Below are 23,623 nucleotides of genomic sequence, written 5' to 3'. Positions count from 1 at the left end.
GATTGAGTGGATCTTCTTCATTTCATGGTAGCAGATGGGTATTTAATGAAAATTGGATTGCATAAGCTTATGGACGTATCCAGAGTTATTGAAAGGGGATGTAAAATTTGTCATAAATCCTCTTCCATGCTGTGTTGTCGTGTACTTGGTTTGTATTGAGGAAAAGGTAAGTCTTACCTTTTGAGATATGTCATACTTTGAATCTGAGATAAATTCTTTCAGAGGAATAGATTTAGCTCTGGATGATGATAGATTTCTCACTGGAATAACAGTTTCTCTTGAAATGATCTTAAGAGATTATGCGAAGGATTATGATAGAAAACAGTAGTGAAATGGCTTCTACTGTCATTTAAGTTGTCATCGTAAGTTCCTTGTCGTATTTTTAAGCCTTTCACTTGACAGCATCATGGAAGATGCTATCCGATTAGGTATCCCATCTTGAACAGGCACTCACTACTGTTGAAATGTCTTGAATGCATATCTTACCCTTAGACTGAACTTACACGATGAGTTCTGCTGGGATTAAATAGCACGCATCATTAAAAATGTAGAGGTCAAACCAAATCAAGTGTTGGAATGGAGAACCGTGGTTGGGCTCTTGGGGTGACATTCCTGAGGGCTGGGAACCAAGTCGGAGACTTACGTAGGTACTCCTCTGGAGGGATAGGGGTGGAAAGGAAAGAAAAAGGATGGAGCCTGACAAAGCCTCCTGGGTAGGGATGAGGAAGGATTGGGATGAAAGAAACTACCGATGTCAATAAGGCGGTGCTGTCTAACATTAGCGAAATCAAGTTTTGCTGTCCTTACAGAAATGGAAGAACATTCTATGATGAAGAATGTTCCACAGATTTTTCCGTAGATAACCAAATCAAGGATGCATGAATTCTCTAACGAGGAGCAAAATTTATGTTACCCTTCCAAATACTGCACTACCTTGCTTCAAATGACTCCAAAAAAATTTTCAGGACATGCCTGACAAGAATTTTCAAGTCACAAGTTAATGGGATTCTTCAATGACTTGCTTTGATGGAACCTAGGGCTGAAGGTAAATTGCCACTTAATATTCACTAATCTTGAGAATTTCAGCAAGCATTTTTCTCGCTTAACTCGTAACAGTTATAAATATTGGTGTAATGAATTATATGTAGAAGCAAAGTTATTATCAAAATATGGAAACATTTATAAGAACTGTACAGACAAAATTAAAAACATACATAATGCATTCTCAAAAAATACAAGATGAACATTCCTCTGATGAAAATGATGCATAAATGCAATTGTCAACCGTCAGATGTTGAGGAAATTTCATTGCCTCCTTCTTCTGTGTGCCACAGTTGCCATGCACAAACTAACTGGATATTTCGGAGATCAAGTAGTGCATAGTCCACAGTCTTCGTGTTGGTCTCATCTCTGAGTATAATTGACAGAGACAGTTCTCCCTAGAATTAAATTTTGAGAAAATAACAATGCACACTCTTGATAGAAAGTCAATTCAATGCAATGAAAGTATTTTTATTCACCTTCAATTTCTGAAGATTGTCAATTGTGACTTGCCATCCTTCTTCCGTTCTTTGACCATGATAAGCAAGTTCCTAGCAATAAACATAAGTTGTAAACACAAAAAATAAAACAAAATGACAGCAAACATAGATTTAAAAAACACCAAATCACTGCTGCTATTACACATAACATTTTTTTTCAAGATGTCCCGAGATATAATAGAAATATTGGTAAATATTGTGCATTTTCATGAGTAGGAAACTGTATAAATGTTAATTATTTAAGTATTTGGTCCAGAATTATTACTGTAAGAATCAAGTACATATGTATATCAACATCAGAATCTTATTCGTTATTGCAAAACTTGAAATTTAGAAGTCTATCTAGCATAGCCACCTAAATTAGGAATTAATGTCTACCAAATTGGTTTTTCTTGTCACATTCTCAAAAATGTTAAGACATATTCTCCTCCCAAATGGTGAAGGCCAACAAAAAAAAATGATTTTGGAGATACTTATTCCTATTTCAATTGGCTTTAGAGGATGCACTTCAACATTTAATTTCAGCCAATTAAAAGCCACTCAATTTAGTTAAGTTTCAAAAGTTAAATGAAACAAATTCTGCCTCTTATAAACACAAAAACAATGATATACAGCAGACTCCCGATTTTCCGGCTGCGGTTTATTCGGGTTGCAGATCTTCCGTGCATGATTTTCACTCTCGCTCAATTTTTTCAGCGATCTTTATAAAAAAATAAAATTGGACGCAAAATCATCGGAATCACTGCATTAATACTAGGATAAACAGGGCTTATTATTTCCATTAGAATCCTTCGTAAAATGGAAGCGATCGTGCGCTAGCTGCATTTATGGGAGCACCGTGTTCCTGTTTTCCAAGCCTCACAAAGTGCGACGGCGCTCCGCTAAAAAGATCGCTAACTGGCGAAGGAAGCTCTCATTGAGTCCGGGAAGCACTGTGGCATTTTTTAGTGAACCCCCCAAAATTTCTGGTACCCCCCCCCCACCCCCCCAGAAATTCCTCTGAACTTATCCACAGAACTTCTCCCGCTAAGGTTTTTCGTGCAAAGGATTTTCCCGCAAAGGCCCTTCGACTCAAAGGCTCAGAAACTCTTGTCTCCGAAACCAGCCTCCGAACCAGCCATACCTGGAGAGCAAGTCTTATATAGGTAGTGCAGCGGAGGAATACCTACTCCTTGGCAATCAAGGGGAAATGGGTGCTGAGGCCCAAGTATGCAGTTTGGAGTGAGAAGTATTACCATAGTCCTATCACAACTCTCTCTCCCTCCAACACCTCACCCCACTATGTTTCTCCCCTCCATGAATTCCAATGAATCTCCCAGTGATGTCTCCAACCCAGAAGATTGAGGGGAAAATTCCAGCCTGCACACTGTTCCCCCCTCCTTCCCCGGCCGGATGAGTGATGCTTGGTGGAGCTGCGAGTCAACAGGGGCGATTTTAGGGGGCAGATTCGCAGCTGATTGAACATCGCCCTTTTTACCCCTCCACTCCTTGGCAAAATCCCTCCCCTCCACCCTGACTCGTTTCGGAGTACGCTAGGCCTCTTTTGCTCGGGCGCTCGTGGTAGACGGATGCCGTGACTGACATGGGTGATTTTAGCAAAATTATACAGCTTGTACTAAGTTTGGTAATGTTTCCTATGGGATCTTTAGTTATCATCGTTGTTTTCTGTAATACTTCTGATTTTGAATACTTCTACTTCAAATAGATATTGATTGAAAATAACTCGTAATTTTTGACAATTGTTTCTTGTGTGCTGATTTTCTTGTTTGTGGAGTCTTTCCCTGAACCAGCCTGTGACCGACGATTGGAGTTCCTTATGTCTGGGGCTTACGTGCACAATCTTCGAGATTTAATGATGTAACGCACACTAAAATAACAGAATAACTGTATTAATAATAATGTATTGTATGTTTTAGGTAAATTATGAGCATTGCAAGACATATAAGTGAAAGTTTGGGTTATCCGTGTTTTCCGATTATTCGTGCCGTCTCTCCTCCCCATCGTTAATTAGCCCATTGGCATGATCGGGAGTGCACTGTATACGTACAATAACACCAATATTTACCATGGGGATCGTTTTTGCATTTGACAGACGAAGGGAAAGGTAAATTTCTATTGAAATAATCTAGGTACACAAAAAAATATCTCATTCCACTTACTAGGTTTTGGACCAAAAAGCTAACATTCCAATGCTTAGCTCCTTTAATGTGCACTTCCAGGGAATTTAAAAAGGTTTCTTTCTGTAGCTTCAAGAAGACAATAGCACTCAAGTCCACTTTCTTGAAATTGAGTAAAATTGGAGAAGGAAGTTGGGTCAAATGATGATATATTGCAGCCGCATCATCATCCCCTGAAATGTACACACAAACAACAAATAATGGTACATAATAAAGTCAGAATCCAAATAGAACTGATAACCACATCTGAACACAATATGCAGTCATGTTGTAAAAAAAAATTCCTGGGTGGTAATATCAAAACTTTTTGTGATATTGAGTGAAAGGGGAAATTTAGTTTAGCTGTATTCTATGCTTTCCTGATATCCAATAGCTTCAGATATTGGAGATAGTTTAACAGAAAAACCAGCCTAGAAATACTGTTCCCGCACTGTCTCATCTATTAAACCCCTGATACATAATATGTATCATTCACTGTTAAAATATAAGCCAATTTACAACCCCAAAATTCAGTATGACTATGTATATTACAAATGATTTAAGTGTTACAAAAATGCCATACCTTAAATAGCAAATACATATAAACATACCAATAGGAATGTGTCAGAAATGAGAGTTATCAAGTTAGTGTAAGAGCCAAGAAATACACTGCCAGAGCTTTCTTGATTTTCTTCACAGGCTTTTTTGTCAGTTGTTTTAATTATCTGAAATCTCACAACCAGTTATCCAGCTCCCAGCATGGATCCATGTCCACTACCTTTGCTACCTACCATAGTACATATCTACAAAATATTGTCTGACCTAGACAGTAAATAGGAATCTCTTGTAATGCTATTTGATTTCTCCAAGGCCTTTGATTGTGCCAAACACCATGTACCATACTACTGTTTAAACTTCACCAACTTGGCATTATGTACTCCATGTACATAATTGGATAAAATCATTTCTAAACAACAGACAAAAAGAGTGTAAGTGTTACTAAAGAGGGAATAACTAATATATTGCCCGCAAAAACAATTTCCTGTGGGATTCCTTTGAGATTATGACAGAAGAAAACGATCTTTCTCCTGAAATTGATATTTTTGCCATGAAGAATATGCAGTTTAAACAGTGTTTGCAGATCAACCTTAAATTGACATGAGATTTTTTTCCTTTATTAAAAAAATTTATTTCTTGAATAGAACTTGGTTCTCTTGATGTTTTATGCATAAATTTTCTTGATATTTGATGGGTAGTTGCTCATCTGTGTAATAAGTAGGGACATGCAAAAGTCGCAAATGCGATAACGCGAATTTTAACGCGAATTCCGGGATTTTCCCGCGAAATACGCGATTTCCGGCGTTTTCCTGCGAATACGCGAATTTCGTATTAATTGCGATTTTCTCCAATTCATGGGCGATTTTCACTAACTCAGACGCGATTTTCACAATTTTTTTCTTCTGCTCATGCTCCTCCCACGAAATTGTTTTTCGAGGCGCACATTTAAGCCGTAATATTTTCCCTGCATTGGCCGCTTTTCGACGCGACGAATTTCCATGGGCCGCCGTTCACGGCTCAGCGCCGTGAGATGTCTCGTTTGAAAGTGGCCTGAATTTCACGGAACCGTGCCGTGAACGGCGGCCGGCGAAAAGTCGTCGCGTTTGAAAGCAGCCTCAAGATAGCACGATGTGTATTTCACGCCATAACGGCGCACCGCCGGGCCGGATTGAACCTTGCCTTGCTGACCGTCAACAACGCCGTGCCGTCAACTGCGCGATTCGACTCGCTTGAAGACATGCATTGAGACCAATGGTTATTTGAAAGCACAGTGCCGTGCCGTTGACGACGGCCGGAGCAAAGCAAAAGCCTGAAAGCGGCCAAAAGTGGCTGTGCGCCGTCTATTCCGTGAAATACTCACGGAGCTACATTGTAGCAGCTTTAAGCCAAAACGACTTATCGCCGGCCGCCGTTCCCGGCACAGCGCCGTAAAATTCAGGCCACTTTCCGACAAGACGACTCTCTGGATTTCACGGCGCTGTGGCGGGAACGGCGGCCGGCGGCCGCGGAAATTAGTCGCGTCGGTGAGCGGCCAATGCCGTGAAAAAATTACGGCTTAAATATACGCCTCGAAAAACAATTTCATGTAGAGCAGAAGGAAAAAAATTATGAAATTTGCGTCTGAGTTGGTGAAAATCGCCCATGAATTGGAGAAAATTCATGATTTCCACAAAGAAACACACTCGAGGAAATAAGGCGACTTGTTTGTCCGGAGGATGTCTAAACCGCATTCACGATGTCCACAAAGTAGCCAAAATGCCATGGGAATCAGATGGTTGACTTAATAAAATTACTGGAGGGTTCAAACTATCCAAATACTCACATTCTATAAAGAGATAACCCTTTCGCTGCTAATGACGAAAATATGTGGCAGGACGTTTCTTGACCCGGGAGACGAAAGGCGAAAATTTTTGTCTGAGATTTTCCTACGCAGGCCTAATGCCGAAAATACATTTTCTTGCTCTCCTCCTTTTATGACATTCGTGGGTTCGCAAAGTCTTAGTTTCGGGACCCAACACAGGCCAACACCATGGACTGGCAAAATCTGTAACTGCCGAAATCCGGAAGCATGAACCTAGACCCTCGTCTCTTATTACCCCTCTTTTTGGCAAGGGACCGCAATAATACAATTGTTCATTCAGTTAGTTTGCAAAATAAATATATGGTTCTTTCTTAAAAAAAATATAAACGAAGAATTGAATTCTTTGTCTTTTGGCAGAGTTTACAATTTTTAAATGAAATTCTACCATAAATATTAACTTATATCTCGATTTCACTATAAAATCAACATGGAAATTGTTAAGGCATTAAATTCGTTAATGCTGACGGTAGAGCTTCATTCAAAATTTTAAAATTCTCAGAATAAATCGAGGAATTCAATTGGAAGTCTGCAATTTACGTGCAAGCAACAATCATCCATATAGCTAATTCACATAAACAAAGCATGAGTTGACAGCGAACCAATGATGCTGGTAGGGTGGTAAACCACGAAAGGAGGGAGACCAACTACCCTCAGAGTCCAAGATAATGCAAAATGCCCACTAGGAAGGATCAGAAAAGGTTGGTGTTGAGAGTGTTTGATTATCTGCAAGACCTTTCTTAACAGATGTCCAACATAAATGCTCCATACTGAGGGGACCAAGGAGTCTCATGGAGCGCAGTCCCGCATTCATGTTAAGGAGAGAACTCCACCATTTTGAAAGAGTTAAAGAAGTTAAAAATGAGCCTCAAGAAAATTCATAAGAGTACTTTTTTAGATAAAACCACTTATTAAATCTGCAAAACATGAAAACCTCTAAAGCAGCTGCTGTAAAGTCAATACCTATGCAGATGGCTGAAAAAGCGTCAACCAAACTTAGTTCTCTTATGGTAGAAGACCTAAGCAGAAAAATAGGTACATATTTGAAAAGATCTCAGTTTTTGATCCCCAAGAAGTTCCGTCTACAGACATGAACCCTGACTTAAAAACAAAAAATTCATGGCCTGGAATCAATGGAGACAGAGAAGTTGATGTTGGGGTTGGGAGGATTACAGAAATTACTACAAAAGCAAAATTCCCGGGGTTCAGTGGATGTAATTAAAGCAATCCAGGAGCTCAAATGTCTGAGACATCCTTTGCATCTAAGTGCCTTTAAGCAATTTGGATCACTTCTGCAAACATGGACTGAGAAAGATTTATTTCCTGCTATAATGCTGTGTTAACAGATAAGAGAACAAATGTAAAAGATGACAACTTGATCACAATAGCAATATTTCATTTGAAATTACAGACATTTAAAAGTAATTTCTCTCTAAGTAAGCTAGATATATGTATACGCGAAGGATAAATATGTAAAATAGGTTAATTCAGTCAATACTCCATGTATATTATTGCTTTAATTATTCCCAATCAATAATATCCTAAATTTAAGGCAATGGGTGGGCCACTGCCCTCAATCAACATAAATTACTTTGCCGTTAAAATAACACCGATTTCAGGGCAAAATAACATCGCTTTTGTAGAAAAATAACACCACTTTTGGCTATAAAATAACCCCACCTTTTGCATGTCCCTAGTAATAAGTAATACAGAATAATAATAATATTCACAAAAAATTGTTTTCCTCAATCCTTTTCTTCCTACACACTTCCTCAGCTATTACGGCCGCACATCATTCATCACTCCTCTCTCAGGGCCAGTGAAAAAATATTTAGGACAGATGACCATTCTCCACATGGGATAGTGAATTTAAAAATATACATGCATATAACTCTGTTTGAATTACCCCTCTCATAAATTGCGCCATCAGACACACAAGCATCAAATTTCAGAGCGGAGGACAAAACCCGCTATATCCAACAAAAGAACTCTCTGAGGAAGCGAAAATCAGCAAAGAGTGTAAGATAAGAGTGTATAACAAGCAATAGCTGACAAGAGCCTCGAACTTGAGCCATGAGAATTTCACAGCCGCACCACGAACATTTGACTTTCGGGTATGCACACAAATGATCACTCGTAGGTGAATCTCTCAGAGTTTGAGCATTCAAATGGTAATGACACATTATTTACTTCAACCGTGAGGAGGCAGAGAAGCAACATGATTTCTTTTTGCAGGAAAATATGGCACATTTCCTCCATACTCTTCCCATCAGAGGCACAGCGAGGGACGCAATTTTTAAATTTAATCCATTTTACTTTATGGATTAGTATTACTTATAGAATAGTATTAGGATTAATCAAATATCCCTCAGAAAACCATAAAACTCGCCATTTGGAACCATTAATCTTAAAATTTTTCTGGAGGACCCCCCCCCCCCCGGGAACTCCCGCTTACCCTGGTGGGTATGCAATCCCCCCACACCCCAAATATAATATGTAGTTGCGCCTGAAACCCACCCTAGCCTTAATTCTTAGCTGCGCCCCTGCTTCCCATCAATGATACTTACCACCCATGTCCTCTACGAGACTGAGGTCACTAGCACGACTGAAATTGTGTGATACGCTCGGCATCTGCTTCTGAGCCGCATCCGGATGCTCTCCACCGACAGCTGAAAGGATTGCCAATGCCATCTATGAGACCGAGCTAAAAAAATCCATCGATTCATCACAAACCCACTTCCAAAACATATTTATGTGGTACAATTAGCAAATTAAAACACAACAGGATGACAGCACCGAGGCCATCTACTTCAAGGAAAAATAAGAGAATCCAGAATAATAGGGTAGTTTCCTTCATCAAAGAAAACGATAGGCATTGATTGCGATTCGTTACCCACCATTAGTGTATTCATAATACACAAATTATTTGGTTTTAGAAATACCGGTTTAGACGAATGGCAAGGGTCAAATTTTATCCTCATTTGAAAAAGGCCAGATTGGCACCCATGCGATTCCACTCCGCGTGACGTCACAGGGACCTAGTTTCTACACGAGAGGATAGGAGTTATACCTCGTCTGAGGTTACCAATGCATGCATGAGGCACAGAGCTCAGGGAAACATGTCTTAATAATCACCTATTAAAACTGGCTAAGGTCGGAAAGTTTTCTTCGTTTGATAAGGTATTAATAAACCTTTTTTAAGCCAAGCGCTACCATTCAGCAAGGTACTCAGCTATCCGCTAGCATCCTGCGTCCTATCAGCGCTCAGAGCCTCGATCAAGGTCACTTCACAAGGAGAGAGGGGGAACCAGAAATGCGTCGCACGGACTTTCCTACTTACGCGTCCCGTTTTTGCGCGCTTGAAAATTTTCACTTTTCATTTAATCGCGAAAAATAGATATCGTCATTTAAAAATCTAAAAGCGCGAAATACGTACTCCAGGAGTAATAATCTTTCAATTTAGGCAATAAAAAAATAATAGGAAACCACCCTATTGTGGATTTTACTTCTGTAACTGAGTTCTGTGTCTACTCTCAAAAGATATCAAATCCTTGTTCACAATTAGCTTATACCAGCAAGAAAATCTATAAATACCTTCACTGACTTTCTCCAGAACCGTGACGATACCACAATCACTATATGATAAAAGAGCTTGGGCCAGGTGCTTTGCATAGATTCCATTGGTTTCAGAAGACCGCTCGTATGCACCAAGGTTACTGGTGGTGGCATATCCCTTCACTAGATTTCTTCCAGGAGTATATTCATGTGTTGTGGGCACTTCCTTGTAAATATCTGGGTTTTCATTTCTATTTGAGAAAAATGAAAAGTTACTTTCATAAACGGGGTATCCAGAAAGTAACAAAAAATAAACAAAGTGAAAATAACAATTTTATTCATATAAACTTTGAAGTTTAACTCATTGGATATTTTTATCCATAATTGCCATTTAAATTAAGGCATTTATCGTGACATGGTGCAAGCTTTTCAATACCCTATCTGTAGAAATCTGCCGCCGGCAAGTTCAATCGCTGGTTTAGGCACACCAGCATGCAGTTCATCGTCAGTGTCAAATCGTTGCTTAGCAAGTTACATCTTCATCGATGGGTATAGGTGGTACGTGGTCCTTTTTTATTCATTAGGACAAATCAATTTCTTAATATGATTTTTATAGATATTTCTGTCATTTTCCCCCACATTCCATGGCCTTCCTAACAGTGAATTTTATGACTTAGTCAGACTTTTCATGCTTTTGAGAAAGTGACCACTGTGACAAGCCTTCATTCAACAGAAAAAATCAGTAACTTAAAAAATGAATCATGATGCTGATTTGTCTTCAATGCACATTTTCTAAAGATCCTCTTATCCCTCAATTACTTCTGATGTATACATATTTTTAACTATCAAGTATGTATCACAATTGCTGATACATCACGTCCAAGACAAATGCTTCCACGTCATCATATAAAGTGGGCAAGTATATTTGGCAGTAATAACAATTTGGATATCAGGAGTTACATTTCCCCAAATAATCAGAGCCCACTCAGCTCCGTCTCACAGTAAGCAAGTGGAGATCAGACCAGCTCAAGCTCCAAAACCCAGATGTCACATTTTACAAAGGCAAGCCAATGTCATAAGCCCATTTAATTACATCTTGTGCCACCCTTAGAAGGCATTGGATACTGTTCAAATTCAGAAAAAGGTGCTTACTCTTAATCCATGATTAAATATATACTTCAAATCAATAATGTTTACTTCATATACGAGTGTTAGGATGTCCTTATTTTTTTATTTTAAAAATTTTAACCTCCCACTACCAATTAAGTTACAAAGCCTCAAAAGTATGCTTACATATGCAAAATTTCAATGAGATCAAAGTGGGTCTGCCAAAGTAGGATGTCTACACCCACATCAGTCGATTAAAAGCTCTGAATTTTTTTCGAATGTATATTCAGGTGGCTATTCCGGTATATTAACCAGAAATCTTCCCAAGCAGGCACATAGCCAGAATGTTTCCTTGGTTGACATGTGGGTTGCCTATATCAACATTTTGTTGTCAATTCACATGAACCAGTAAACTGTTATTTTAATGAATCAGCTGTATATTTCTGTTGGAAAATGCTGAAAGTTAAATTCATCAATGCTTTTGGCAGGCATAATGAAATGTAACTACATATATGGAAAAAAAGGGTGTAAAAGATAGATGCCTCCTCAGCAAATATGTATGCACACACTGAGGGTGGTCTCCACAAGGGAAAACAAAGTGGGGGTAAGGTCTGACGCCTTCAAAGCTCCAAAGGAATATTCATTTAATAAAGAAGAGAGGAAAAAAGGACAGAAAACAAATAAAACACCATAAAATGCTAAAATGATGGCATATTTATTTTAACGTGAGGGAGGAAATAATTTACTGTCAATAAATATTTGTACTGTAATCGCCTGGCTTGCCCCCCCTAGGTATTATCCTGGGTATGCCCTTGTTACTGCACTTATTATTTTTGGAAATTATGATTATAAATAAACAAAACTTACATAATTGCAGGGTGACCAATTTATAGAAAAATACTCACACATCTGGAGCTTTGAGGCACATGTCCAGGATTATCACTAAAAGTCGAGGATTGGTTGCATACAACTCTTTGATTACCTCAGCTTCACAAAGACATTGGGAACGTAGATAGTTTGAGGGAGCATCGATGGGAAGCATGTATTTTTCCTGCTGGAGTTGAAATCCATGACCCACAAAGTAGAAAATAACTGTAAAAGAGATTACGGAAAGCAGCAGTCAGTCGTGATAGAAATTAACCCACCAGGCAAGAAGAATGGCACATATACAGAAAAGGCATTTGGGTTATTTTCCACTGCATCAACATTTTTGGGAGCCAGAGCAATTAGTCAATAAAAATTTAATATCAAACACTTTAAAAATGCGGGTAAAACACAGTCTGAATTTGAAATAGGCCCTGAACTCTGCAGGTGCATGAGCACTTCAATATCCACCTCTAAATTCGCTCTCTATGTGATCTTACAACTACATATGTACTTACAACTGTGGCAATGAAAATCTACACTATGCAGCCATGATTATAGCATTGATACTAATTAGGTACTCAATTGCTTTCTCACCAGACATGTGCAGTGACGGAACTATTGGGGGGTTTGAGGGGGACAGATCCCTCCCCCCAAAGCTTCAGAGAAAATAATATTTAAAACTGTCTAGTTTTAACATATACCGTATAAGCTTGTGTAAGAGGCGCACCCCTATTTTGAGGATCGAAGCTATAAAGAAAAAAAATTTTGCGACATTTTTTTTATCCTATCGTGCGGTGTTGCAGACATATGCCTGGAATTTTGACAATTATCGAAATGTCCTCTTTCAGTACTATTTGAAAGAGGAAATTTTGATAACTGCGGCGGCATAAGAGGGAGTAGAAAGAGTTCCGATCCTCTCTTTGCATACGCCATCGCTCTACGTTGCTTGTCCTACTCACGAACAATTTTGTTTAAAAGCTCTCGCAGGAGTATTGCAATAGAATTGCAGCCGTGGAAAATTTTAAGGCAAAACACGACAGGCAAATGGCATGAGCTTTCCCAAGAGATTGAACAACAATCGGGGCAATCTCAGCGCCGTAGGATAATAACCACGTAGATTTAAGGCCCCTTGCACACGCACCGATTTTGGACGGCCGGTAAAATATCGGCCGTCCACATTCCAATAGTGAACAATGGGAGAGCATTGGAGCTTGCACACGTACCGACCACACGCCGGCACCGGCAAAATGCCGGTTAGCTGCAGGCTATTGTCACTGTGGATCGCCGACGCCGGCTCAAAAACTTAGCAACGTATCGTTTGACCGGTAAAAATCCGGCGTGTGTGCAAGCATCGCTTCGCCGGTAAAATATCGGCCAATATTTTACCGGCCGTCCAAAATCGGTGTGTGTGCAAGGGGCCTAACGGAACTACACTCGGCTCTCCATCAGCTAATGCCTCTGCCGTTTTTTTCCTTTCCGAGACTCCACAGGAAAATATCAAGTTACAGGGGAACAATGGAAACGTGTTTCATCCCTACCCCATTCCACCAACTGACCTTTTTCGGTCTACCAGGTTCAATTCTCCGAGTTTCTGGAGGTCAAATGCTACGTGAGTCACCTTCTGAGCTCGAAGATATCTCGATATCTTTCAGCAATTGTATGACACGCACGAGGTTCTAAAAAGAATTAGACCTAACGCGACGTATATCTTTCAGCATTTAAGTTTTTTGAGCTCTAATTGATTGACACAAAGATTTATAGCTGAAATAAGGCTACTAATATTCAACATAGTCCAAACAGCACAATTTCGGAAGAAACAAGCGTAGCATAAGCGCATTCAAACAAGACGAGACGGACTGGAAACTCAGGCAACGCAAACTGCGTATATAACATTGCTGCGCCTTCGCCCCTTCGCTTTAAAGGCAACGACGTCACATGCAAGATCGGACGTGTTCTTCCCTTGCTCCTTCGCTCGTAGCTTTAAATACGGAGGGGAGGGAGCCCTCTTCCCCTAGACCTCTCCTTCAGCGCTCTTCACTTATAAGCATTTCCGATTTCTTCTATCCACCATTAAGTCCAACAATGAGCACACTCATTCGAATTTTTTCAACCGCAGGTTGTGACACCAATATTACTATATGCAGTATAAATGCCGCGGGATGCCCACTCGTGGCAATAAATTTAGCGCGCGCTCCGGAGCGAATCACCCCGCGCGATCTTTTTAATGTTCACCTCTGGGGTACCGACGTGACGGCGCGATGCTTGCAAGAAATTCAAACAGGAGCATTTTAAAAATACGTCACTAAGGGAGAAACTCCCCTGCCTGCTGCTTGATTTTGACCCAGGGTTTCAGATGACTTACTCAGGCTGAAAACCAAGGCCACTCAGTTCCCCTTGAACTTGCAACCGGTGAAGGGGAGGGGGGGAAGGTAAGAAGTTTGTGTAAGAGGCGCACCCCCATTTTCGGCTGCAATATCTGGGAAAAAAGGTGCGCCTCTTACACGCACTTATACGGTAATAACTGCATCTGCTTAAAGTTTAAGATCATTTATTAATATCATGGCAGTGAGTTGTGTCACCTCAAGTAAAAATTTCTCCCTTGAAACAGCTGATTCTGGGCTGAAACTCCACTGAATGCGCTCAAACTGCCTTGAAACAACCTTGTCACTGCACTGCACTGCCTTGTCCTCAACAAGAAAAAGAGCACTCAACTGAAACTCTGATGCCATTCTCCCTTGCAAGTCCATTGAATTTGAACTGCTTCTCCCTTGCTGCATATGTGCCCCACTGATACTGAACTGGACAATAGGCTCAGGCCAGGCCGGATTTATGACACCACTGCGTCTCTCTTGCCGCATGTCTTTACTGCCTTGCCACAGAGCTGCGGCAGCATTGGGTATCCCCTCTCCCTCATGGATTTGAACTGCTTCTCCCTTGCTGCACATGAGCTCTACTGGCACTGAGCTGGACTGTAGGCTCAAAGGCCAGGCCAACTTAATAACTCCACTGAATCTCTCTTGCTGAATGTCTTAACTGCCCTGCCACAGAGCTGCTGCAGCATTTGGGTATTCCCTCTCCCTCATGAATTTGAACTGCTTCTCCCTTGCTGCGCGTGTGCTACCCATTGTAAGATTTGCCAACATACGGAACCCTTCTACCGGACATATACGCAACCCATGTTTTCAGTGGCAATGTATTTTTTTAATTTAGCTTTTGGCAACACGTATACCTTTTCCCGCGCGTCAAGCTGTCGGTTGCCGTTATTTCTCTCAACTTGCTAGGAGCGAAAGACGAGTGGTGAGCGTGGGTTTTGGCATGAAAAGATTGATGGCATAAATATTTTCCCGGTACTTCGACGTTTGTTAACGGCAAGAATTAATCGAAATTAAGGTGAAGGGGAGAACGAGGTCGGTGGTGGTGACTGCAGTCATAATTGGAGGTAAGCGTTTTAACTTCTCTGATGGCATGTTTATTCCTTCCATGTTTAGCCATGGGAACGTTGACATTGATTTCGTGTTTTAATCCAGGCACGTTTAAGGATTTCAAGCTCCTTTTTCGGGGGTCATGCAGCCAATAACGAATTCTTCTTTCAACGCGTTGGCGGCTGCCGTCCACTTTTCCTGCCTCATGGATACCCCGGACGAGGAGGATAATACACCGACCGGTCATCAATGCCGCGGATGCCGCGCCGACCGTTAGTCATCCTGCGGAGGACCGGACTCCGTGAGCTCGAGCGGGCTTTCGAAGAAATAAGGAATGCGGGTATGTTTCGCTATAGTGCAATGTATATTTACTGCTTATACTTATTAGTTACTGCTGAATGTTTTGGAATCTTATGTGGTTTTCGTTTGGAGTTCACACATAGCCTAAGTAACGAGTCATCGCTTCGTTTTTCATTTAACTATGATGCAAAGCGCATGCTTCCTCAGTGATAATTTAAGTTTTGCTTTCGATAATTTGAATGGTTCACATTAATGCACCATAGAACTAATAAGCCAAGTAAAGGAGAGTTTTTCATGTGCAATTTTGCTAATTTGATTTTGAGTTAAGTCGTTTGTGACTTTCATCAGTCATGTTTCTTCTCTTTTTCAGGAGCATCTAACTTCCATGACTTCTTTCATTTGGAATATTTTTGTAAGTGCTTTTAACAGTTATTAATTTATTGATGTATTTTCATGTTCTAATAAATTGTGTCTTGAAAAATGTTGTGGTCATTGCAGTTACAATAACTATTGTTGATCGCAATCACCTTGTGTTATATGCTGATGATACTTCATGTCTGTCACATTCTAGAAATATTTCTGATCTGGTAAATTCTGTCAATACTTCAATTTCCAGGATGGCTGAGTGGTGCAATACCAACCATTTATCAATTAACATTAACAAAACTGTTTTCTTGGATTTCCACCCTAAGAGTGTCACACCTATAATTAATCACCAACTTAATCTGATGAATGAGCCCATTACCCAAAGTAACTGTGTTAAATTTTTAGGTCTTCTGGTTTCAGACGACCTTAAATGGACACCACACATTGAAGCCATCATGAATCGAGTTAGCACTGGTATTTTTATGCTTAGAAGGCTGGCCCCATTTCTATCTCTTTCTACCCTCAAACTTATCTACCATGCTAATGTTCATGCTCACATATCTTATGGTATTATGTTCTGGGGAATTTCACACCATGCAAAAAAATTATTTTCTCTACAGAAGCAAGCATTGAAAGCTATGGTTCAAGTGCCTAAGAGGACTCCTGGTAAACCGATCTTTTTGGACCTAAAAATATTAACACTTCCCTCCATTTTTATCTTGAATTGTGCCACTTTTGTTAAAATGCATCCTGAGCATTTTCCAAGGAATCATGAATGGCATGACTACCACACTCGCTCAAAATGTGACGTTCACCTCAAAAGTCACCATCTATCTCTAGCTCTCAAGGGACCTCATCACACTCCATCCATCATTTTTAATAAACTTCCATCTGAATTGAAAAACTGTCACCCTTCCCTATTCAAAGTTAAATTATGTAATTTTTTAGCAGGTAAAGCCTATTATGATATTAGCGATTATTTAAATGATTCTATGTAATTTGTATTATTGTATTTATGTAATTTGTATCATAGTGATTTTTGTGACGAAACCATGCAATGTATATTGCCAGTTCGGTGAATAAAAAATTATTATTATTATTATTACCTATCCACCCTTTATCTCTTATCATGCATGCAAAATTGTGGGAGAAATCTGTTATGTGATCATCCACTGTTGGCTGGGTTGCGCAAGTTGTTAATTGACTTTGTTTCATATGATTTGACAAGGGAATTTTAATGGATTGGGCAGGGGAAATGTATTCAGCCAAACAAGGGAGTTTCAGCCTGGCATACAAGGGAGTTTCAGCCTAGCTATCCAATGGAATTTCAGTCTAGCTGGCCAAGGGAGTTTCAGTCTAGCTGGTAGCCAAGGGAGTTTCAGTCTAGTTAGTGGCCAAGGGAGTTTCAGTGTAGCTAGCCAAGGGAGTTTCAGTTTAGTCAGCCAAGGGAGTTTCATTGGAGAAGCTGGAGTTCTTAATTGCACTGCTACTGCACTGCCATCCCTCTTCCAAACTCCACTGGTTTGTTTCAATTTCAATGCAGTTTCAGCATAGAAGCAAGGCAGTCAGTTTCAAGGTAGTTTCAGCCCAGTTTCAGTCAAGTTGCAAGGGAGAAATTTTTACTTGAGACTGCATACCAACCTGGATCCAGTGGCGTAGCCAGGAATTTTGTTTGGGAGAAGGTCCAAAACCAGGGGGAATTTTTCTTTAAAAACAGGGGACTAAGTAGAGGGTTTTAAACTAATTTTAACACTTTTCATAATCGAAAAAACTTAATATGTTAAAGAAATATTTTGTAAATCCATGATATTTCAATATTTTGTATTGTTTTATGAAGAAAAATAATTGTTTTTATATTTCGGGGGGGATCTGGACCCCCTGGCTACGCCACTGCCTGGATCCTCTGTTGCCTTGGGGTGGGGGGAGTCATCCCCCCAGGTCCCCAAAAGCATATTCCCAGTTATGGTACTGGACAGGAGCAATATCAACTTGAAAATTTTAAAATACCAGCATGTTTATGATTTCATTAAATTTACGCCAATGATAATAGTAATATAGATATATGTAGTACATAGAATTTAATATGCTACCTAAGGTAGCCAACATTGTAGAGGTATATTTTTTGATAAAGTGAGTCAATGTATGTCAATATCACAATAGTACAGCATATTTATTTTGATAATGCATAAATTTGGGTGCTTTCATTGGCATTAATTATAAAGAGAAGGTTACTGATAAAAACCATGAGCCTGTTAAGGGCTTTCAACGCATTAAAAAAAAATTACTTACCATATGCACCACGAGGTAACAGTTTACAAAAATTCTTCAATGCATTCTTCATTTCTATTACCGATAAATCCTTCAATGCTATAACTTTGAACTGGAGCTTTTTGAAAATTTTTGCTAAGGTGGCAACATCATTACTTGGAGACTTCAAAGGACTACGATTGGTGTACTCAGCATTTCCAATTAATAATGCAAATTTTCCCTTGGCTAAAGATAGAAAAAGAGACACATTAAATCACATGACAGAAGATATAAGAGTTTCAATTTCCAAGAAATATTTTCAGCTTTCCAAAATACATATTAAGGGCAGGCTCATGATGGGGGCTATCCCTGAAAATTTTAGGAATTGGATGTCCACAAATGGATTTTGAAACTACCTATTCTGGCTCTTAAAAGTGAAAAGAAATAGCAATTTCGTCAGAAAAATATACTGTACAATGGGTGAATTTCACAGAGCATAAAATTTCATGACACAAATCTAAAAAAAAACTAAAATAAGCTTTTGCAAAAACCCTTTCACAAAATCATAAGGTTCTCTTTATTCATCTGAATCCCTTATTTTATTTATATTATATCACCTTTTCACAATGAGTATGTTGTAAATAAAGCAAATTGATGAAAACTTAGAATTTTATAATGGCAAAAAAAAAGTTTGGTTCAAACAATCTGAGTATTTCTTTATTACAACTTCACATACCCCTCATGATGGGTACCAAAATTGTGGGGCCCCCCTAGACCAGCCAACATGGCCAGACCGCCCTTGACATGTAAGTATACAGCTAAAATTTATTGTACAAAGAGAATACAACATTTTCCCTTAAATGATAATCATCCAAATTGAAATGAGTTTAATTAATTAAATCATATTATGGCAATGATGGCAACCCACATGATTAATTTGTATTGATATCCATTAAGGGGTAGATCCAGGATTTTTTTCTGGTGGGCACAAAGGTCTGATAGGTCTTCTCATCTTTGAAATTTATAACAAAATACAACAATTGCCGTAGAAAATATTCTCATTATTTTGATATGAAAGTTGTAAATATTAAATTAAATGATTGAGGCTCCGCAATACACAAAACGAAGCAAACGAAATGATAACCGTATTAAAAATCTTGTCAATATTTTTAGCGCCCTGTGGTAGGCACCCTCCCCCCCTCCCCAAGATCCACTTCTGTATCTATTGTATCAAAAAGGAAAGGCTGATCTTTGGCAAAATATACTGCACTCAGCTTCCTAACAACAAACCTTTACCTATCATCGAATTTTCTCCCTTTTACAATCTTCGTCATTTATTTTTTCCATCATAATCCATAATATCAAGTTACATGCAAAATTTAAGATTTAAGTTTATTTTAACTGATTATAAGCATATTCAAGACAGTGCTATCTAATGATATAAAAAAGTTACAATTGTGGTTCTGCAATGTTTGGCAATGCAGGCAGCAGCCCTGCGAGAGGGGTGCGTGCCCCCCATTCGTATCCGCCTCTGGAGTCACGGAGGGAGTTGTCAATTATTTATCACAATCAATGTGAGGCCTTTCTTTCTGCTTCTTCCTGTTAACTAGTCATTCACTGATTGCCGACATCAAGCCGTCTTATCTCTGGACAAAGAAAATAAAGTTTTCCCATCTTTGTCGCTCGTTTGTGCAGAGCTAACATAATGAAAGTCTACAATGGGTATTAACCCTTTCGTGCCAGAGCCTTGTGGAGGGAAACTCTTCCATGCTATGAGTCCCTGGATAGTTTTTTGCACTCCCCTGAACAAAGCTCTCTCGCCTCAACAGAAGGCATATGTTCGCACCCATCGCAAAGTTGAGACCCAGCTCAGTGGGACGCCGATCCTTTTCCTCAGCCGCTGTGCCAGACCACGGTCAACTGAGTGAAATAGCCGTGTTTTATATAAAGAAATATTTGTTGTTCCCATTGATTTTTTAGTACATAAAATGAATTCCTTGTGTTCTTCTAAGCATGAAGAAAATGTAACCCACCTTCTAACGCTCATATTGACCGATTTATTATATTTCTATTTCATATTGACTAATTTGGAACTCTGTTGATATTAATGCTAGAACTTATTTGAAATTTCCATGTTATAAGCAAAAAGAAAGAAGAACAAATTTCTAGCTTTAGACTTACACGATAAGCAACAAATAAATTTTTGGAAAAAACACTGCAAATAGCATTGGGCGACCTCGCACAGGGGATGGGGAAGGGATGATCTTAGCGGCCAAGGAAGAGCTTGGGCTCACACTAAGCTGGGTCTCAAGTGGCAACCAAGTAGCTAGGCATATTGTGTCCACGGCAGTCACTTTCCTCCACCCCATGCCTCACATATGCAGCTTTCATTCGCTTGCGTCGGAAAATTGACAACTTTTCTGGCAAATTAAGGATTTTTCTTTCGATTCTATAATCATCACATTGAGATTTGCCCCTGAAGAATTAATTTTGGGTGATTGCTATCATTGCTATGATGCAGTATGGTAAAAACACATTTGCCTTGAGGCTTCATTTAGTAAACTATAATAGTTAAGTAATTAACTTATATTTTGAACACCAAAATAGAGTCACTGCTTTGAACCCAGCCACTGGATTTATATTTAATACATTCTTCCTATTTAGCAGCAGCATATTATATATATATATATATATTAGAGATGGGTCGAATAGCAGATTTCTCGAATTCGAATATTAAATCATTGCTCGAATATTCGAATACCTCGAATTTCGAATAGGTACCTCGAATACTAAATGATGAATGCTGGAATGTCTGACTCGGTTGCCTATGCAGCAGGCAACACAAGATTTTGGGGAGTAATTTTGATTTCCTTTAAATGATTCGAACAGGAATTTAGCTGATTAATGAATATTTTTATTTTATGGAAAAAATTGGGCATATGATTAATTCAACTAACATCGCTTTACCCCCACTCCTGCTGCCAAGTGCTAGCTGACAATCTGAGGCATTTTGCAACATACAAGCTCTTTTCCACCGGATTTTCTTCAATTATTTTCAGTCCATCTTTGGGAGTTCTCAAGAGATAAGAAGATGAATTGGAATTGCTATCAGGGAGAAACCAAATATTCTGAGAAAATATCCCTTTGTCTGGGACTGTAACAATAAAGATTTATAGCACCACTCATAAATTGTAACTTGATATATGTTTTCGGAAAAAAATACCGCATCAACTTCCGAGAAGCTCTGCTGCTCATATCGAGTTTTGCCAGAATGCTAAGTCTCCGTCGTATTTTGACATTTATTTCTTTGCGTAAAATGCTTAAATAAACTCAGAAATGCGTCGTGTTTGGTCTTATTCTTTTTGAAATCACGCGCACATTACTAATATTTCAATTCAATAAAGGTGTAACATCAATTGACGAAAGTCATTCTTAGACACCTTTTGTGCTAATAGATGACTCATGCAGCGGTTGACCTCCACAGAAATGGGGAACTTCGAAGCTGGTAGGAAAAAAAAGGTCAGTGGGGGAGAAAAGGGAGGGCCCGAAACACGTTTCTATTTTTCTCTTGTAACTTGGTATTTTTTCGAAGCTAAGGTCTTCGTAATATGATCCCTGCGCGAGCTGTGACCTTCTTTTTTATTTCGAAGAAGAGGAAAGCCTCAGAGGGGGGGGGGGGGGGGGCTAGTGCTGAATGGAGAGGGATACCGGATCTTGGGAAATGCGCTAATGTAAGTATCCCACGGTACTCTCACAGCAGTTGACCTCCAGAAATGGAGAACTTCGAAGCAGGTAGCAAGAAAAAGGTCAGTGGGTGAGAAAAGGGGGGAGGGCGTGAAACACGTTTTTATTGTTCTCGTAACTCTATATTTTTTTCGAAGCAGGGGTCTTCGTAATGCGATCCCTGCGCGAGCTGGGACCTTTTGTTTGATTTCGGAGAAGAGGAAAGCATCAGAGTGGGTGAGGCGAGTGCTGAATGGAGGGGGATAGCGGATCGTGGGAAATGCCCTAAGCCCCTAAGGTTGCTATCCCGCGGCACTGAGGTTCTCATGGTGGGGGGAATCGGGGATTTTCGGATTTTTTCACCCGACCATTTTCGGTTCCCCTCGTCGAACTCTTTTCACCGCTAAAATCCACGAATTTGATGTAATTCGTCAACTTGCGTAAAACGGCACTGCGAGCACTAAATGACTACAGTTCTCTACATTTTTCCGAGTCAACTACCAACGACGTGCGTGCGACAGTGTATGACGCGAAATTCAAATTATTCGAGGCGGTACTTTTCGCATAACTATTCGAAACCTCGAATATCGAATACTTTCTAGTATTCGAGGTATTCGAGTATTCGCGGATACTATTCGCACATCTCTAATATATATTAATTGTACCTTTGATGATAACCTACAATAGGGTAGTTTCCTTCATCAAAGAAAACGAAAGGCATTGATTGCGATTCGTTACCCACCATTAGTGTATTCATAATACACAAATTATTTGGTTTTAGAAATACCGGTTTAGACGAATGGCAAGGGCCAAATTTTATCCTCATTTGAAAAAGGCCAGATTGGCGCCCATGCGATGCCACTCCACGTGACGTCACAGGGACCTAGTTTCTACACGAGAGGATAGGAGTTATACATCGTCTGAGGATACCAATGCATGCAAGAGGCACAGAGCTCAGGGAAACACGTCTTAATAATAACCAATTAAAACTGGCTAAGGTCGGAAAGTTTTCTTCGTTTGATAAGGTATTAATAAACCTTTTTTAAGCCAAGCGCTACCAGATAGCATGGTACTCAGCTACCCGCTAGCATCCTGCGTCGTATCAGCGCTCAGAGCCTCTCCCAAGGCCACCTCACAAGGCGGGAGGGGGAGCCAGAAATGCGTCACACGGACTTTTTCCCATAATTCCTACTTACGCGTCGCGTTTTCGCGCGCTTGAAATTTTTCACTTTTCATTTAATCGCGAAAAATAGATATCGTCATTTAAAAATCTAAAAGCGTGAAATACGTACTCCAGGAGTAATAATCTTTCGATTTAGGCAATAAAAAAATAATTGGAAACCACCCTATTATTCAGAACCTTACCCATGTCTGGAGGCCGGTATACCTGGAATATAAAGAAATTGCACAGTTATTATGAGATGAAATTGATATGAACAGCATCAAGGAAATTATATAACTATTTAATTTCTAGCCTTTCGTCACAAAAAAGATATCTCACAATTCGTAATTACCTTAATAGTGGCAGTTTCAGTCCAGAGTTCCGCACACTTACAAGTGATGTAGCATCTATATTCTCCTTCATCTGCTTCAGATAGGTCACTGATCTGTCGACATGCAATTAAATAGATATAGGGCATTATAATTCATGTACTACTTCATACTTCAAAAATTTCAATGTCTCTACATAGATCAACTTATTATAATCGACCTTATATGAAAAAGAGATTAATTTATAGAATTAAAATCAGTTGTCGCATGGAAATAAAGTTTACATAATCCAAAATTGCTTACATCACATTTTTCATTAATTATTATATTTATCCGAACGTATTCTCCACTAATTTTTGTGGATTGGTAAGTTGCCTTTACTTGCTCACTTAATGTGCAGAGTAGCCACAAAAATTTTTCTCCACAGGGTTT

General features: G+C 39.5%; 1 protein-coding gene across 2 annotated transcripts in view; it reads right to left on the bottom strand.

Moving 5' to 3' along the window:
• Window positions 1-1,156: 1,156 nt before the first annotated feature.
• LOC124165352 (mucosa-associated lymphoid tissue lymphoma translocation protein 1-like) overlaps window positions 1,157-23,623 on the bottom strand; it is a 33,884-nt gene continuing 11,417 nt past the window's right edge. The window contains exons 5-13 of one of the 2 annotated variants that reach the window (XM_046542716.1): window positions 23,215-23,307; window positions 23,066-23,087; window positions 18,020-18,223; window positions 11,681-11,867; window positions 9,708-9,919; window positions 8,681-8,782; window positions 3,701-3,891; window positions 1,521-1,592; window positions 1,157-1,439 (exon numbers count right to left, since the gene is read on the bottom strand). In XM_046542716.1, the coding sequence (XP_046398672.1) occupies window positions 1,281-1,439; window positions 1,521-1,592; window positions 3,701-3,891; window positions 8,681-8,782; window positions 9,708-9,919; window positions 11,681-11,867; window positions 18,020-18,223; window positions 23,066-23,087; window positions 23,215-23,307 (1,242 nt within the window). In that variant the 3' untranslated portion in view covers window positions 1,157-1,280. The remainder of the gene's footprint in view (window positions 1,440-1,520; window positions 1,593-3,700; window positions 3,892-8,680; window positions 8,783-9,707; window positions 9,920-11,680; window positions 11,868-18,019; window positions 18,224-23,065; window positions 23,088-23,214; window positions 23,308-23,623) is intronic. The other variant, XM_046542717.1, reaches the window with a different exon arrangement.

This window comes from Ischnura elegans, chromosome 9 (genome assembly GCF_921293095.1).
Source record: "Ischnura elegans chromosome 9, ioIscEleg1.1, whole genome shotgun sequence".
In the NCBI taxonomy this organism is placed as follows: Eukaryota; Metazoa; Arthropoda; class Insecta; order Odonata; family Coenagrionidae; genus Ischnura; species Ischnura elegans.
Note: the sequence above shows the minus strand (reverse complement) of the source record. Positions and strands in the feature narration are given on the sequence as shown.